The sequence below is a fragment of the Balearica regulorum genome, chromosome Z (genome assembly GCF_011004875.1).
Source record: "Balearica regulorum gibbericeps isolate bBalReg1 chromosome Z, bBalReg1.pri, whole genome shotgun sequence".
Taxonomy (NCBI): Eukaryota; Metazoa; Chordata; class Aves; order Gruiformes; family Gruidae; genus Balearica; species Balearica regulorum.
In genome coordinates this window covers 54568104-54587456 of record NC_046220.1, presented here as the reverse complement: position 1 = coordinate 54587456, position 19353 = coordinate 54568104, and the positions used below count along the sequence as shown (strand labels likewise).

General features: G+C 38.0%; 1 protein-coding gene across 23 annotated transcripts in view; it reads right to left on the bottom strand.

The window, feature by feature from the left end:
• PTPRD (protein tyrosine phosphatase receptor type D) overlaps window positions 1-19353 on the bottom strand; it is a 382032-nt gene that overhangs the window by 217476 nt on the left and 145203 nt on the right. For all 23 annotated transcript variants that reach the window (XM_075741216.1, XM_075741218.1, XM_075741220.1 and 20 more), the window contains exons 3-4: window positions 9174-9319; window positions 3797-3938 (exon numbers count right to left, since the gene is read on the bottom strand). In XM_075741216.1, the coding sequence (XP_075597331.1) occupies window positions 3797-3938; window positions 9174-9319 (288 nt within the window). The remainder of the gene's footprint in view (window positions 1-3796; window positions 3939-9173; window positions 9320-19353) is intronic.

The following is a 19353-nucleotide window of genomic DNA, read 5'->3' as shown; positions in this document are numbered from 1 at the left end:
TAAGTTTCCTGAGGTCCTTATAGTCTTGGCAGAACTTTATCAAGGAATAATAATAATAAAAATTATTTAAAAAATGAAAAGCAGGGTTTCTTAAAATTAATGGCATGGAATTGTTGCTGATTTCTCTACTAGAAGGAGGCATCTCATTTCTTCCTTCCTGAACCATTTATATATTTGCACATGACACTTGCCAGAATCCTTGTTCTACAGCCATCAAAAATGCCTTGTTATCCACCATTTGCAAGACCAAAAAACAGAGTTAAGTGGCTTTAATAAGAAATGAATGGACAATATAAGGAAATCTGTTCAATCTCTGATGTCTGTACAGTATGAGAAGATCCTATGCCTCCTTGTCTTTCACTGCCTATTGAACACTGGTAATTTTGAATTAAAAGAATCAAAGCACTGTTCCACTTATATGATTCTCAGCACAAGTTTTCAAAACAAAAAGAGCTCCAAAATAAATAGGATAGACTCTTGTCTGGAAGGAGACTTCCAGGCTTCTCCTTACAAGCCTTGTTTCCCTTCAAATTCAGCATTTTCATGTAAGTGAATCTGTGCTGGAAAGCAGCTGCCTCCTTTGTATACAGAAAATCAAAAGCAGTTTCCATTTATTGCAGACGTTGACTCTTGGTCCAGACTGTCACAATATTTAGCTTAGTGAATAAAAGTCTAGCCTGGAACATTTCCTAATTTACTTTGGTAACAGAAAAAAAGGCCCAATACCTTGTCTCTGCTAAGGCCTTGAAATGTTATCATCTATAGCTGCCTTTTCTGCCCTTTTCCCTTCTCATATTGTGAAGTTTCAACACCCAGAAGCTAAAGACTTCATTTATATTCATAGTTCTTAGAGAACCAAGTACTACAGATTGGTCATAGTGTAAGAACTTAATGAAACAGGGTAAAACCTGTAATGCAGAGAACTACTGTTGCTCTATACTGCCACAGATAGAAAAAACTGGGAAGTTTGGCTATAAAAATATGGATATATTGGCAAAAATGTTGGTGTTCTGTGCTGTGCAAATGATTTGTAGCAATTCAACTGGATTTAGTGAAACAAACAAAAAAACAACCAAACAAAAATGAATATAGGTAGGTACTTCAGCTCCTGGGAACATCCTGATTTCACCTACATCCCATATTACTGTCACATTGCTTGTGGGTTTAATTGTGGGTAAACTCTGACTTCCTCCCTCCTCTCTCCAAGAGGGACAGGGTGCCCTCTTGGAAAAGGCACAAATACCAAGCTGAGTCTGTGACAGCACTATTAGGGAAATATTTGAAGAACATGTGAAAGTTATGTGAGTATCTTCTACAATCCAGAGTCACACACATGTCCCAGGGACGAGTAAAGCCTACACGGACAACAGATCCAACTCACTCCACTCTGTTTTGCATTTGATTATGTCTGTTAATTCCTGTTCATATCTATGATATACATTTATTCCTACAGCAGCCATGTGAGGCACAGAGAATTTCTTTCCCACAAAGGAATAATCAGATGGAGTGTTTTCCAAAAGCCTACAACTGCAGAAAGTACAAGATGAAGATTTGTGTAAGTTTGCAAAGTAGAAGCTTATAATAGAATTACTTATCTTCCAGGCTAATGCCTTTAGCACTGAACTATCCTTTGTCTTGGAAATCAATATAGCAAGTCATTGTACTTATAAAACTTCAAAATTTTAACTCTGCACGAATTTCCTTACAATGCCCTGTGACTCTGCATGGTCCCTGCTTTCTTTGATGTTACCCCTTTATCTAAATCTACAGTCCCAGTATGCTTATGAGTTCTCATATGTTCCCAGTCTCATATTAAATCCATAAATCTATTCCTGGGGCCCAAGTATATTCCTGCAGTTGTAAAAGTCATATGTATTATGGCTGGAAACATCACACAATCTGTCATATTTCACTTTTTTTTTTTTAATTGGACAACTGATTTTTAATTAATTTTTAAAATTTAAATTGATTTTAATTTTAACTAACTTCATAACCAATAACATACATTTTTTGTTCATCAGGCATTTACATATGAATATCATTATGCATCAGTTTTAAAACAGGATCTGATGCTAGTAGCATTAAGCTATTTGAGTAAGAAATAGGCAGCAGAGCCACATATGCCTTACAAGAAATTGGTTAAATAATCAATAGGACAAGCAAAGAAACAGATCATATTTTACAGTCAGTCAGTTTTGACACTCAGCCAACTCTTCCCCCTTTTACAATTGCTGTGGCCCTTGGTAGAGAGATGAGGACTGTTGCTTCTCTACAAAACCCAAAATGAGAACTTTGGTTGGTTTAAAACGGTATCTTTCAAAACTTTTAATGCAGTATGAAAATGTCATTTTATGTTCATTTTCAACAACATGGAAGCTGTGCACAAAGAGTGCTTCTATCAGTTAATAAAGGGAAAAACTTATCTTAGGGAGTTAAGAACAGGTCCATGGTGCAGTTAAAAACATGAACCTAACTATCAATCTTCCCATTTTCACTGGCTAGACTGGGAAGAATTTTTAAAAGATAACAGAAAGAACAATCATGGCATTACAGATAAGAACTTTAAATATTAAAAAGGTTTGCTTACACCAGACTACCTCTAAGAAAAAAAACCGTATGTACTTAGTGTTATTATTTGTTATATATGTACATAGTGTTGTTAGTTGACTGCAACAGTAATGCCAGGACTGTTGGCACTGATTAAAATAGCTAATAACAGTATAGAACTAAATATTTTATTTTTCTTTTTTTAAATAAAAAACCAAACTTCAGAGAAAAATAAGAGAAAACAAACTTTCTTGTCACCCTACATTTGTTGGGATAAAAGGATCAAAGAAACCCAACTTATTAAATCACACATTTTACAAATTTTCTTCTAAATTCTGTAAAATTGGCTAATCATCTTCTATCCTTATAAACAGGTCCTTAGAAGTTAACTCTACAGATCAAGTAATGCCATGTAATATCACAATACAAGACACTAATCTTCAGTAAAATCAACCCTGCAAACTGAAGAATGTGATATTTCATGAAGTGTATCCAAATTCAGTTTCCATTCATCTGCAGGTGACAGAATGAAACATTCAGGTCATTTGACTATTAGAATTTAGTCCTCTGAGTATTATCTAGACAGTAGACTTGGCAGTACATTCATACACTCACCCCTGAAGGATAAAAAAATTGAAAAAATTGACTTTTTCCTTTACTGCCTTCAAAAAACTTCTTGCCAAAATAAGGATACAATTCAGGTAACATGTATATTTTAAATGGAAGAAGCCCCTTTTTTTTTTAATGTGTTATATCTTGAAGGGGGAAATCTTGTAGCAGCTTAACCTCATCTAAAAGCCATTTATGCAACTTTTCAAGGTCACTGTTAATTGGGCAAATTTCTGTGTAAATGCTGATCACACAAATCTAAGCTATTCATAGCAGCACTAAGATGTAAATCAAATGTATTCATAAAGCATTGGGTTTTGATCAATAATTGATATAATAACTGGCTGTGCATGGCATGTCCTGTTTCACGAATTTCTTATTTCTTTTCTTCACTTTAATCTGTCATAACCTGCATACTCACATTACCATTTTATGATCAAAAAAATCAGAAACACGATATTCAAGTATTATGTGAAAAAGTTTGCATTTAACAGCATCAATAATGCTGTTATCAGGACTACAATAATGCCCATTTGAATAGAACTGTGCTTAACTTTCCTGGATAGAAACCTCTCTTTTTAAACAACATAGCACTTTCAGCTCTATGCAGTCAATTACTTATATTATAGAAAGACCTTACCACGTAAAACAGTGAGTCTTGTGGACACACTTATTTCGCCAACACTATTGGAAGCGACACATTCATAAATAGCTTCATCTCGTGGTGTTCGCAGTGGTTGTATTCTGAGAACTGATCCAGATCCATCATCAAACTCTATTACCTATAGAAGGAAACAAAAGCTGTCACAGATGTTGTTACAAATGCCTGTCCCTTGGTTAATCTGTTCATGAACAGTGAGTGACCTGTTGGTATTCATGTCATCAAAGCCAGGTTTGCTTTTTCAAATACAAGTATCAGAAAAAATTCCACACAGAGGGGAAAAAGTTTAAGTAGCAATGCCATGTAACATACATTCCTGTTCAGTGAGTATTCAAGGGCCACTCTAAGATCATCATAGAATCATAGAAAGGTTTTGGTTGGAATGGACCTTAAAGATCATCGAGTTCCAACCCCCCTGCTGCAGGCAGGGACACCCTCCACTAGACCAGGTTGCCCAAAGCCCCATCCAGCCTGGTCTTAAACACTTCCAGGGAGGGGGCAGCCACAGCTTCTCTGGGAAACCTGTTCCAGTGCCTCACCACCCTCATTGGAAAGAATTTCTTCCTAATATCTAATCTAAATCTGCCCTCCTTCAGCTTAAAGCCTTTACCCCTTGTCCTGTCACTACACTCCCTGATAAAAAGGCCCCCTCCAGCTTTCCTGTAGGCCCCTTTCAGGTACTGGAAGGCTGCTATAAGGTCTCCCTGGAGCCTCCTCTTCTGCAGGCTGAACAACCCCAACTCTCTCAGCCTGTCTTCATAGGTGCGGTGCTCCAGCCCTCTCATCATCTTTGTGGCCCTCCTCCGGACTCACTCCAACAGGCTCATGTCCTTCTTATGTTGGGGGACCCACAGCTGGACGCAGTACTCCAGGTGGGGTCTCCCAAGAGCAGAGTAGAGGGGCAGGATCACCTCCCTCGACCTGCTGGTCACACTGGTTTTGATGCAGTCCAGGACACCGCTGGCTTTCTGGGCTGCAAGCGCACACTGCCAGCTCATGTTGAGCTTTTCATCCACCAACACCCCCAAGTCCTTCTCCTCGGGGCTGCTCTCAATCCATTCTCCACCCAGCCTGTAGCTGTGCTTGGGATTGCCCCGTACCCATGTGCAGGACCTTGCACTTGGCCTTCTTGAACTCAAAGAGGTTCACACAGGCCCACCTCTCCAGCCTGTCAAGGTCCCTCTGCATGGCATCCCTTCCCTCCAGCGTGTCGACCACACCACACAGCTTGATGTCGTTGGCAAACTTGCTGAGGGTGTACTCAATCCCATTGTCCATGTCACCCACAAAGATGTTAAAGATAGTTCCAGGAAAGGACAGAATGAAAAACAAAAACAGCTACCCCAAAAAAAAACCCCAAACAAACAAATAAAAAAAACACGTAACAAGGGCGATACGAAAGGATTCGGTACCTTAATTCTCTTTTATATTGAAGTTCACCACCAATTTCTCTCCATTCTCTTAGCTTAAGTACCTTCAAATGTCAGTTACACTAATTTTTATTGCTGCAGGCTATATTCCCACTCTACTCACAGAGTGCAGTTCACTCATTCATTTAGCTCCAAAGTGAAAATTCAGCAATTTCTGAACAAGACAGGACAACTCAGTTTAGCTATGCTTTTAACCTATAGAATGTAAGTAAATTTATACAATGTATAACTGTATCTAATACAATGTATTAGAAATCATATGACAAGTTAAGAGACTAAAAAATAAGGGTAAATTTTAAGGTTTAGTTTTTAAATTGCAATTTTTACACAAGAAATATTAATTTTCACATAAGAAAGAATTAATTGAATGCATCTTATTTCTTTCTTGTTCTGCGGTCAGAATCACATCAGATATTGGTGAGTACTGCAGCACTCCAGGCATTGGAAAAGCCTTCCTGATAATTGTTACTGTTTAAATCTGAATGCAGAAGAATCCTAGCAGGATGGCCAAGAAAAACAATTGTAGAAGATTGAGTTGGGCAAATATTGCAGTGATTAAATTGCAAGTCTGGTGTCTCCAAAATATGTGTCATAAATTGGATTTACTTTTCCTGCAATGAGTTCTCCCCTTTCCTGCATACCACAGATAGTTAATTCCTCTTACTTTCCCATCTACTGAATGATTTTTTTTTTTTTTTAAAAGCACAAATTCTTGAATAAATCTAGCTTCATGCCACAGGGTAGAATGGTACAATTTTTTAAACCTTTTTTTCCCCCTTCTCTGTTTCCTTTTAAGTTCCTCTGAGAAAGATTTCTTTGTAACTTAAAGTAGATTTTTCTAATTCATATTATTTGAATTGAAGCAAGAGGAGAAAAGAGAATCCTCTCGTATCACATTCATTCATAGTATATACTTGCAATATAAAGAAAAGATGAAATATTAATAGTGAAGTCTCACAAGGTCTTATTGTAGCCTTTAATTTCAGAAAGAGTCTATAGCTGTCACCACTATTTGGGCAATACCCAGTGGTAAGAATTAGCCTGTGAGCAAGAACATTCCACATTCAATGATAACAACCTTCAAATACATAAAAAAGCCACTGTCAAGAGAGAGGGAATAAACTATTTGTTCCCCCCCTTTGCTAGATAAGAGAATTGCTATGTACAAGTTCCAGCAAAAAAGTTCAGATTACACATCAGAAAAAAAAAAAAAAATCACAGCAAGGTTCATGAAACACTGTACAAGGCTCTCCAAGTTTCTTGGGGGCAGCGGGGGGTGTGTGTGGAGTGGGTGTGCGGAGTAACAACCCCCAGGATCCCTGGGAAAGCATGTGGATTCGATGGACCACTGAAGTCCTTTCCAGCTGTATTTACTAAGCTTCTATGAAGACACAGGGCCAGGTAAAACATTTTCATGTCTTGCATAACTAAGTAATCCAACTCAGAGAAATATACAAAATATTAATGTGAAATAAGAGGAAAAGAAGCCCAACTAATTATTCTTTTATTGGTGCAGTTGAAAATCTCAGATGTTTCTTGTTTCCCAAATGTACCATGTGTCTTTTCTGAATTTCATTTTTACTGTTGTTCTCTTCTTATTTAGAGATTCTATGGTATGAATTAATACCCTTACTTTGGACAGGAAGGAAAGCTGCTTAAAATAGTGATGTACCCTGCACACTTTATAACTAGTCCACACAGTGGTTATAATAAAAATTATAAAATATTGGTAAGAGTTTTCTATTTCTTTGAATTACATTCCATCTTACTTGGCTACACAGCTTGTTCAACAGCCCACTAAAGGTATTTTTAAAATGTTTTAAATTAAATTTTTATAGTTCCATTCAAATATTTTTGTGGAAGTAAAACTGGTTTATTTTTGCTTATTCTCCCTAAAAACAGGTACATAGGTACATAGAAAACAATATATGAAGCAAATAAATCATGACAGACTGCAAAATAAAACTGAATCAACACAGTAAACCTGCACATGCCCAATCTATCACTGTTTAGAACTCACCTTGAGTGAAAATTTTGTGACCAGCAGGGGATAAATTGTGTAGAGTTTATGATAAAATTTCTATGTTAATCCCTCTAGCCAATTACAACTCTGCATATGCTCTGCAAAGTGCAAACAGTTCTTGGCACTAGATGGACATATTTAAATTTATGCTTTTATTTCTTACATTGTAGTAAATATGCAAGCAAAGAATTGCATTCGTTAATGAAAAACCTCCAGCACCTTTAAATATTTCTGGAACAAAAAAGGAATAATAAAAAATACTTGTTTATACAAAAAATGCAATTCTTTTCTGCTGGTGTAAGTGTAACCTAAAAGCCAGAGCAAGCAATCTTCCAAATACTACTAAAAATTATCACAGAGGACATCAATATTCAGTCAACTTTTAATATGCATAGCTTAGATCATTTGCTCGTAAAATGCATGTCACAACTGTTTTATGTACAAATTAGTCATCTTCCAAACAGTTGTTTTCTTAATGCAAAAGTCTCTTAATTAACACTGAAAATAGTGAAGAGACACAGTGAAAACTCTGCACTCTTAGTGCCAGTTTTTGTAACCATTCCACATGCCTTCTCCTGTTTTCTGAGTTGTTTCTTCATGTTAAAGGTCAATCAATATTTGATATTAATTGTTCCTGCCATCAAAAGAGGGAGTAATATTTGTTGTCTTCCCCCCAGTAACCAGTATCCTTTGAACAGATTATCTTCACTGTTTCCTTTAATTGAAGGTTGTGGGGAGAGAGGAAACAGCTTTCCATAAAGCCTTTTCCAAGGTTATTGTTAAGGAAAGAATCAAAAGCAAACAAGTTTTATATTTCCTCTTCAGCAGCAGGAACTATGATGTCTCTTTCATCTCCCTCTGCAACAGTGGTGCACAATTGTGGAAGCAGAAGCAGTAGCAGCCAAGGTCTGTTTGATGCACACCATCACAAAAGGAGGTGGCTTGCTCTCTGGAGACAGACACTGCTCAAATAATTTTCCCCCATCTATTTCATGGAAAAGACAGCAGGCTGAACAGATACATGTCAAGGCTCCCCAGTTAGATCATGCTAGTACAGAAAATGGTAGCGGCAGTTTTCTCTTTAACAGTGCTATGCATAACCAGTTTGCAAAACAAAAACTTCATAAGACTGCTCCCACTAAATTGTCCCCAGTAGTCATGGCTATTTTGCTTAATCACTGATAATAAAGCACGCATATGGGGATTAGAATCACAGAATCACAGACTGGTAGGGGTTGGAAGGGACCTCTGGAGATCATCTAGTCCAACCCCCTGCTACAGCATCATCATCTATCAAACAGGATGGCGTACAGGCTGGTTTCTAATATCTCCAGAGAAGGAGACTCCACAGCCTCTCTGGGCAGCCTGTCCCAGAGCTCAGTCAACCTCAAAGTGAAGAAGTTGTTCCTCATATTCAGGCGGAAGTTCCTGTGTTCCAGTTTGTGCCCGTTGCCCCTTGTCCTGTCAGACTGAAAAGAGTCTGGCCCCATCCTCTAGACACCCACCCTTTATTTATAAGTATTGTTCAGATCCCCTCTCAGTTTTTCTTCTCCAGGCTAAACAGACCCAGCTCTCTCAGCCTTTCCTCATACAAGAGATGCTCCAGTCCCCTAATCATCCTTGTAGCCCTCCAGTGGACTCTCTCCAGGAGTTCCCTGTCTTTCTTGAACTGGGGAGCCCAGAACTGGACACAGCACTCCAGGTGTGGCCTTATCAGAGCAAAGTAGAGGGGGAGGATAACCTCCCTCGACCTGCTGGCCACGCTCTTCTTAATGCAGCCCAGGATACCATTGGCCTTCTTGGCCATGAGGACACACTGCTGGCTCATGCGAGGTTGGAAATAATGTTAGAAGCGAGGCTGGAATTAATGTTTTTCAGAGGAACAGAACAATGGACCTAATACCTCAAATCTCTGGTTGCTGACTTTCTTTCCTTTTTTATTCCAGACAATTTTAGGTCTTGGGTCTCCTGTGGCTTGACAAATGAACGAGGCGACTCCTCCAGAAACACCTGTCTGGTCAACGGGAGTTCTTGTAAACTTTGGTGGTGCTGAAACAAACAGAAAAATAACAAAATTAATCTAAGAAGTAAAAATAAAAAATAACCCATGTCAAGACTTCAAAACAAAACAAACAAACAAAAAAAACCAAACAAAAAAAGGGAAATGTTTTGTTTCTCCAGTGACAGTATTCACCTGCAAGAGAAATCATTAAAAAAATATCTTAAAGGTCAGGAAAGTACTTACAGATTTTACTAGTGAAATTTATACTAAAACGGAAATCTGATAGCATCAGAATAGCAAGATCACAAATTATATTTTAACACCTTTATAAATAAAAAATCCAATTTGTCCTCTGTTGCGAAATGAGCTCATCAATCAGCTAGAATAAGATCATGATTCATGACTTGATGTTATTATCACAGGATGTCACGAAAACAGGATTCTCACCTTTGAGCCATTAAAATCAGTGACATCTAGGAGAAAGCATTTGTAAGTTTGCAGTAGTGGAGGTAAATGACTATGTATTAAGAGTCCACACAGAAAGGACTATAACAGAAGAGAGATTTATGCTTGGGTAGAGTTTCACATATATCTCCTGTTCACTCCCAAATTATTCTACTCTGTCAGAAAGAAGTTAAAGAAGATCCAACTATCGCAACAACAGGCGAGGACAGAGAAATGGAGAAATCATTTTAAAAGTAGTAAAAGGAATTTTAATTAATTATTCTCTTTCCTCCTATTTCTGTAACAACATAATTAATTTATCAGCCTTGTAGTGAAAAAAAACCTTTTGAACTTACACCAGCATAAGACATGATGTCTAAAGATTTAAAATAAAAATCTAGATTATGTCTAACCACAGTACAGAAATGTTAGAGAGTTCCTGTAAATATTTACATCATTCTCTCTCTTAGCATAGAAATTTTAGTCATCTAATACCATTTAAGATACTGATTTACATGATATGAAGTGACTATTTTGGGCCAATAAATGATTAAAAATCCAGGTCTTTGCTATACAGTCTTTCTCAGTTTTAAGTTGTTATATATAGTTGCTCTATAGCAGCTGTTGCAATTCATTTTTCTCTCATCTCCAACTTTCAGTAGTCAGCTCCTTTCTGTTCTCAGCCTTTTCGCTCTTCTTCACTTTCCTCTCTTAGTTCTGAGAGGAACTTAGTCACTCTACTAGTTTTCATTTCTAAGTTGCTGCTCTTCACTTCTGGTGTCTAACACCCTATTCTGCTGAACTAGTCTTTCCACAGGCAATACATCTTGTCAGAATGTTTATTTAAATGTCAGAAACCCAGAAGACCTCAAGTATGCATGTATATAACACTGGAAGAAATCCTGAAATAATTTAAAATGCCAAGAAAATATGATGTGGCCATTATTATAAAACAAACTCAGTATGTTATTGTTATGTTGCTACATTAAATATGAGAGTATGCAGATTGTCCTAAGTTTAGAAAATGAAATGAGTCTTTTTTTGCCCTACCCCTGATGTGTAACTTATCAGTAACAAAGACAACTTTAAAAAAATGCAGTAAAAATTAATGTTCCTAACAATCTGCATGCTTTTTTCTTTAATAGAGAAGTCAGGCAAAATTGTTATTGCTCAACTTTTCAGAATGCTCAAGGCTCCTTGAACTATCTGCTGTGCTAATTTTGCCTGGTGAACATGTACCAAATGCATCAGCAAATCAGAGCACAGCAAAACAGTGTGCCACTGCGGTCACGCGGAACTTTGGAAAGAACATCTCTGATGTCAAAAAACTGACAAAACTATGGCAAATAAAACGCACTTAGAGCAAAGAAACTAAATTGTATAATATAGAATTTAGAATACATAGAATATAAATATAGAAATAACAACAACAACAACCAATAATAATAATAATAATAATAATGGGTTATTGCAACCTGTAATTTTTGATGTCTCTTACAGTTCCCTGCCTGATGATTTATGGGTTTGGTGCAAGATAAGTTACACTTTGTACTTAAACCCATAGATATGCAACCTCCCCCCCCCTTGTCCTGTTCAAAGGCCTTTCCCAAGGTCACAGGCTTTCTGCCTGGACCACAGAAAATACAGAAATGTATCCTGATGAAGAGCATCTTGGTTTCACCAAAACTGCTATCTTTGAATCCTTTTCTATGCATGTATTAACTCAGAACTCTCCTATGTAAAGAGACAGGACTGAATGTGATATGCTGATACTCTGCGGCACAAGTTGTGATTGCATGCCATCGAGTGAAAAAAGATATACTGCCATTCTCTTTTTATTCTTTTTGACATTTTGTGAATTCAGTGTTGAACTTCAAACCAAGGAAAGAAAACCACTACACAGGCAAGTCCATCAGCACAGAATTACTATGTATAGCAGCTCATAGGCAGCTTTTAATTCTAAATTTATGCTCATTCATACATTCAGTGACTGCCCAAGTGATAATTTCAATGTCAATAAACTTCCTTCCTTAGAGACAAGGTCTGTTTTGGAAAATTTGCCAATTTTGCCAAGCATTACAAGGGTCAAGGAGGGAAAGCAACTCAGTTTCTCAGAGCCATGCTGTGCATTCATTCCTGCAACACTTCACTTGGTTATCTTGGGACCAAGAAAACTGCAGATTTTTAAACAACAAACAAAACAAAAGCAATGAAAAATGATAAGCACAGGCAGTGTGGAACTGTATTAAACTAGTGTGGTGGGGTGACCCTGGCTGAGGGCCAGGTGCCCACCAGAGCCGCTCTATCACTCCCCTCGTTCACTAGACAGGGGAGAAAAAGGACAATGAAAAGCTTGTGGGTCGAGATAAGGACAGGGAGAGATCACTCACCAATTATCATCACGAGCAAAACTGACCGAACTTAGAGAGGGAATTCATCTAATTTATTACTAGGCAAAACAGAGTAGAGGAATGAGAAATAAAATCAAATCTTAAAACACCCACCCCCACCCCTCCCATCTTCCCGGGCTCAACTTCACTCCCGGCTTCAACCTCCGCCCCCCCTCAGCGGCACAGGGGGATGGGGAATGGGGGTTACGGTCAGTTCATCACACGGTGTTTCTGCCGCTTCTTCATCCTCAGGGGGAGGACTCTTCTCATCGTTCCCCTGCTCCAGCGTGGGGTCCCTCTCACGGGAGACAGTCCTTCACGAACTTCTCCAACATGAGTCTCCCCACAGGCTACAGTCCTTCACGAACTGCTCCAGTGTGGGTCTCTCCCATGGGGTGCAGACCTTCAGGAGCAAACTGCTCCAGCGTGGGTCCCCCATGGGGTCACAAGTCCTGCCAGCAAACCTGCTCTGGCATGGGCTCCTCTCTCCACGGGGCCACAGGTCCTGCCAGGAGCTTGCTCCAGCGTGGGCTTCCCACAGGCCACAGCCTCCTTCAGGTGTCTCCACCTGCTCCAGCGTGGGGTCCTCCATGGGCTGCAGGTGGAATCTCTACACCCCCTCATCCTCCCTCCATGGGCTGCAGGGGGACAGCCTGCTTCACCATGGTCTTCACCACGGGCTGCAGGGGAATCTCTGCTCCGGCGCCTGGAGCACCTCCTGCCCCTCCTTCTGCACTGACCTTGGTGTCTGCACAGTTTCTTACATCTTCTCACTCCTCTCTCCAGCTGCAAAAGCTCTAACTGTTTTTTTCCTTCTTAAATATGTTATCACAAAGGCGCTGATTGGCTTGGCCTTGGCCAGTGGTGGGTCCATCCTGGAGCCGGCTGGCATTGGCTCTATCAGACACAGGGGAAGCTTCTAGCAGCTTCTCATAGAAGCCACCCCTGTAGCCCCCCCCGCTACCAAAACCTTGCCGTGCAAACCCAACACAACTAGTTGTGCAAAAAAACCCCCCAACTAACCAACCAACCAAAAAGCTATTAGGTTTTATGTCACTGCCAGTCACCATGATATCTATGGTTGGCATGCTTTTACTAGTATGCAATATATATTGTGTTAATGATAAAAATAACAGAAAAAAAAAAAAGATAAAGGGGAATCCCTTCCGTCCTTATCAAACATTCAGAGACAAATTGTCCATTAGTGCAGTTCAACTAAACATGAGAGTTTGCACTGATTTACACCATATGACAATTTATCTTTCCCATTGCTGCTGAACACAAAAGAAACAAACAAAACTCTCTTCATCTCCAACATTCTACAAACTGCAAAGCTGTTTGCAAATAGCTTTACATATGCAAATAGCAATACATATGAAACTAAAAATTTTCCACCAAACTTCACCGCTATTAGATGTAAAACCAGTTTTCCGACAATTTCTTCATCTAGGACTGGGCCAAGCCTGGTAAAGGATTATAACTATGACTCCTTATGAAAATTGCTTACTAGCCTCTGCAGACCTGTATCTACATAGTGGAGTTGCAGAAATAGGGCTGAGTATCTAGTGTGGTTTTGGTAGCTACCTGAAGAAGAACAGTATTTTTCCAGTCTTAAGTGATTTTTTGCTGGACCGACAATTAGTAAAGCTGTTGTTTGTTAACTAACAACGCTTGCTTCAAAGCAGTAGAGGCCAAAGATAAACACAGTTGTTACATAATGATGTAATTCCTTATTTGTACACATTTTTCAAGAAAAAACCAAGGCTTTAAGGTTGTATGTAAAGATCACATTCTGTATGTAAAGACTGATATTGTCTACACCAATAAAAAAGCTTCACTTTCCAGTATAGAAGGGAACTGTGATTACGTTTATGTTTCACTTAGAGTATAATCTAGCTGAAAAAATAAGGTATGTGGCTGGCCAAAGTTTCCTTTTGCATAAATAAGTAATTTTTGTAAGAAACCATCACCACATCTCTTCTCCAGTGCCTAATCTTGACAATAACATAGTTATCGTTGAGGTATCATATGATATCACAGAAGGTAAATTATTAGAACACAGATAATTTTATCTGACACAGGAAACTTATAGTAGTCCTTTACATTTCAGACATTTTAATGCATACAATGGCCGTTTTCAGAAGTGCATCTTTAAATTCACAAAATTAAATTTAATTTAGCAAACCAGTTACATTCTGCACTTCAGGCTCAGCAGCGGCACCAGGAAGACAATAATGTCTGCATGTTTAATAGGTGTTGTGAGGATAAACTCATTTACGGTCAAGAGATGCTTGGACTATAGTGATAGCAGCCAGCCAGCCATGGCAATAGATAGGTATCATGCAATCCATCTTTTCATTATTCAATCAACATGTTCATCTCATTACATATAAAGTGACCAACATCAGTATAAGGGTATGTGAAAGCATAACCCAACAGAACCAAAAATGAAAAGTAGTATTTGTTGCCTTTATCTTTATAAAGGTTGTTAATTAAGGTTTGACACAAATTATCTCCACAATTAATGTTGTCAGTTTCTTGACATTGATTCTGACCTAAACTGCTAGGCACTCTGATAGCAAACACAATTACACTGCATACACAGTTGTGTTTATTAACATGAGGGCAATTTTGATTGAGAACTGACAACTGTTTTCAATCTCCCTTAACAACGGCAGTGCAGAGACCAACAAAAACTCTCTGCAGCACACTTCATTAAGCACAGCAACAATCTATATGGGAACTTTCCAGTGCAATTAAATCTGCCAAAAAAATCAGATGTAATAGGTTACCACTATGATATCACAGCCTTTCAGCACTTTTGAAACTTTACTTGGTCACATTTCCATAAAGCTGCAATTAAAATAACAGAAGTGTAACTAAAATAAAAAAAGCAAAATTCAGTTAAAATCAGCACCTCATATTCCTGGACTTGAACTCTCTTGTGGGCATCATCAAAATTGCAGCAATACTGGCTATTAAATGCAAACAACACAAGTTTTGTTTGTTTCAGCTTGTTTATCTACCAGTTTCAGCTTGTTTATCTACTCAGGTATTTGTGCTGATACTGAATATTAATACCTATTCAAGGAAAAAAATTTACAGCAGAAGATTTCTGTAACTTGGACTTTCAGAGAGTGCCACAAACTTTGTCATCAATGCCTGAGGGTTCCCACCCTCTGGTGTTTGTTATGCATTTCTTGCTGGGACTCCTGAGAAGCTCAACTGACAACTACTGAACTACTGCAAATTACAGCTTATTATATGAAGGAAAATTGAATTTATTGCTAGCTCACCTTAAATATACTGAGCTTTAATTTGTTTGTTTTAAGGAGTTTAAAGCTGTAGAAGTTAGGCTGCTGCTTCAACAAGCACTCAAGCTGTCCCCCCAGGGAGCACAGGACCTTCTGAAATAGAGATAGCCTACCACTATCCAGAAAGAAGCTGTCCTTTCTTGCATATTGAGGCTCCATAAAATATGTTTATAACATGACACTAAAACAAGATACTTGGATTGGAGCATTTTCATAGCTTTGCACCAGCAAAACACATCTCTCTCCACTCTTTTGCACTTCACATTGTCTTTTGTAAGATTAAATACAATTCTGAAATAGTGAATGGAATTAACTAATTCACTTCTCATCATCTTACGGAATTATCTAACTGTTTTAATTTTGCTGTTCTATACTCTGAGTTATGCTTTGAGGACATGTAATACTGCATACACATAAAATGTCTGACAAAATGTTTTTGAAATTAGTAGTTCAACCCCCTTCTTTCCACAGCTGCTGAGAATTATTCTTCTGTAGAGACATTTTTATGGACATAACTGCTCTAATTAAGAGATGAATATGAGGATAAGACTTCACTTTCTTTAAAGGTAAATACCCATGTTCAGGAGACTCCTGAAAAATTACAGTAACTTTTTCATTGTAAAGACTTATTTTGTAGCAATAAAAGCTGGAAGATGTTACAGTCAGAACTGTCCCCATGGGAGCCTTCCATACAATCCACTCAGAAATGCAGGTGGATGACAGAGTAAACACAATGGTTTGGCAGGTGCCCATGCAGTTTGGAATACTGCACACACGCCATTCACAAGAATCACTGTCTCTATGTATTACTGGTCTAGTGACATCAATGGGGTATGTGACTGGGCTCATTCCTAGTTATAAGTTCTGAAGTCATTCTTTCCACACCAAATTATATGCTCAGAAAATCACTACACAAGGTAAAAAAAAAAAAAAAAAGGAAAAAAATTATAGAAATACCTTTTATTCACCACATATCCCACTTTGCAATATTCACTGTGTCCCACTGACTTATCAGGAACTGCTATATATTCTAAGTAAACAGGCTATAAACTGGTTTATATTCAATAATGTTGAAGGCTCCTGTCCTGGTAAAAATGAACAAATAGGCAAATCTCAGCCTAAAACTGTATAGATACATTACAAATTACATGAGTTATTATTCTTTTCACAACTCGTCTAGGAGTTAACTTACTAAAAAACCCTATTTTGTATATATGTAAATAATATTTAATAGAAAAGCTTTTTGTGCTCATTTATTTATTAAAAAGAATTTTCAAAGCACACCCATTTACAGCATTCACTGCTAATTTACTCATTAATCATAATTTGTGACAGCAGTTAAACTCATGATTGTTATAAGCAATTATTTTGCCTTAATTCTATCCTGCACTTACAGCAGACCTGCAAATTGGCTATGTAAGAAAGTTAATCAGCTCTTTATTTTTATAAGGACAAGTGACAATTTGTATTCATGAAATCTGCATAAAGAAATCCCAAAGTTACCAACTGCTATGTTCCTAAAGGCTCTTGTCTGTCAGTCACAAACTGGTGAAATTTTCCTGTTTCTCACCGTAAACATCTTGAAACTGCATCATCCTTACAACCTTCAGCAAGAAGAATAGCAACAGCACAATCTTCAAATACCATCATACTCTGAACAGCTGAATAGTTTTATTATCCTGTGAATGAAAATTACCAGGTTTTCATCTTTGAACTACTAAATGCAATCTAGCTATGCCAACTAACTCCAGCTGAAGAGTTCGATCCATTTGATTCACAAAAATTATTTGCAGGTACAAGCACAGGTTTCCCAAGATCCTGGGTGAAGGAAACTAAGCTATTTCACTTTACAGGCATCACAATATCCTCTTAAAACCCAGCCCCTACAACAATGCTCATAAAATCTTTACAATATAATCAAAATGTTTATTTCCCCACCTTCTTTCTGCTACTTGTATTCTACTAAAACCAAAAACACCCAGAAGAAACAATTATCTCAAAAAATGTCTGGTTTTTTAGGGGGTGTGTGTGTGTTATTTTTTTCCCAATTTAGCAGTCATTTCCAGTTCCCCAGCCTTCAACCACAGTCCAGAGCCCATCCCACCCTACAAATTTAGTAAGCAGCTCAAAAAAGATTATCACTTCCTGACCTCTCAAGGAAAATAATAAAAATCAAGCCTATCTTTATGTTTTCAAATTTTCTGCAATGCACAGTGTCAGTTTACTAGGCTGACCATTGGGTTTATTCTTTCCCGAAATACAATATTCAAATTACATACTTACAAGTAAGGCCTTACAGGTAGAATAGGTAGGTTACATTTTTGAAAAAGTCTAATGTTAAAATAGCACATTCCTAATTTGAACCTCTAGGCTGTGCAAACCTGGGTACCAGCTCATTTCATTGTGGATTATGTATGCTTTTTTTAGAGACAGACATTATCTGAGCCCTAGGGACATGGGAGGAATACAAACCAACACAGACAGCAGCAGACATTTATTTGCGAACTAACATCATCTCCCTTCCCCCCACCTGCGCCGTTCCCATACTCATTTACAGGTTATAGTAACTGGGAGAAAGAAAAAGGCTTTAACAAATATGAAGAACCTGTGTGAAAAACCTGTAAAAAGCCTTTTTTTTTAATATTATAGAGCAATACATTTATACCCTAAGTAGGCCAAAGCTGAAGAATTTATTGCTGTGCTTTTTCTATTAAAGCTGTTGCAGGCAACCTGATAAAAATGTAAGTTGGTTTCTGACAAATTATTAGGACACTTACTGTACACCTGAGACCAGCCATTAACAACTGACTTGGTAGAGGGCTAACGGGAAGCCAGGGCTGATGGGCCATCGGAGTCAGCCTCCTCCATGATCACAACAAAGGAGAAGGCTCCCGAAGCCAGAACTACTCACACCCCAGTTGTTTCTACCGAATAATTCTGGTTCATGCTAGTTTAAGAAAAGAGAATCAGGCTGCTTGTTTCTAGTATTTAATTAACCTGAGCACTGCAAGATGTAGGCGTAGCATTAAGTACCCACTATGCAGTAAATGCACAGGAGGGCAAGAATTCTTTTTTTCTCTTTCCCATGCCTATAGGAATTCTAACACTGTAAATTTACCTCAACTGCACATATGCCTTTACATTATATATACCAGCACGTATGTTCAGTTGCACAAAACAAAATAGGTATAAGCTTGTGTGTATATGTAGTATTTATCGTACACTGTATATGTAAAATCTGGGTGGGGCTTAATCTACCTGAGTTAGAAAGAGGAACTTTCTAGTTCATCTAGTACTAAGCCTTCTTTCAGCAGCAAATGAAAAGCATAAAGCCTCTTGAATCTAAAAGGTTAGTGACGTGCACCACTTCATCCCCCAGGAACATTACATAACCTTGTCATATTCACTAATTTAATGAAAGGAAATTCCGCTTCAAAGCTCTCTACTGCTTCTTTTTCAAATTTTAATGTCTGTAGACTGCATATGAATTATTTGGTAACTGAGAGCTGACACTCCTTTTCAATATGCAAAGTAGAAGCAGTGGAACTTAAAATGCCAAGCAAGCTGATCTCTTTCTAGAGGAGTTTTGCTCTAAGAGGAAAGAGGGAATAAAAGATCTTACAGGTAAGAGTTTCAATTAGTGACTGAGAGTATCTGGGTTATGACTAGAGAGATGGCCTTTATTGCTGTTTCAGTCTTACTAAAACCCTCAAATACAGGTACCAAAACTAGGAAGAATAAAATTGGGGCACTGTAACAACTGAGTGAAGCTTCCACTCATTTTTTATTTATCTAAACAATACAAAATGCATACTTGGCCATTTATACACAGGGCTGATTGCCGATTACTGATTGTGAAAGCAAAATCACCTATCTAATGATGAGACTGACTCAAAGAGAAAAGAAACCATCAAACTCTGCATACTAAATATG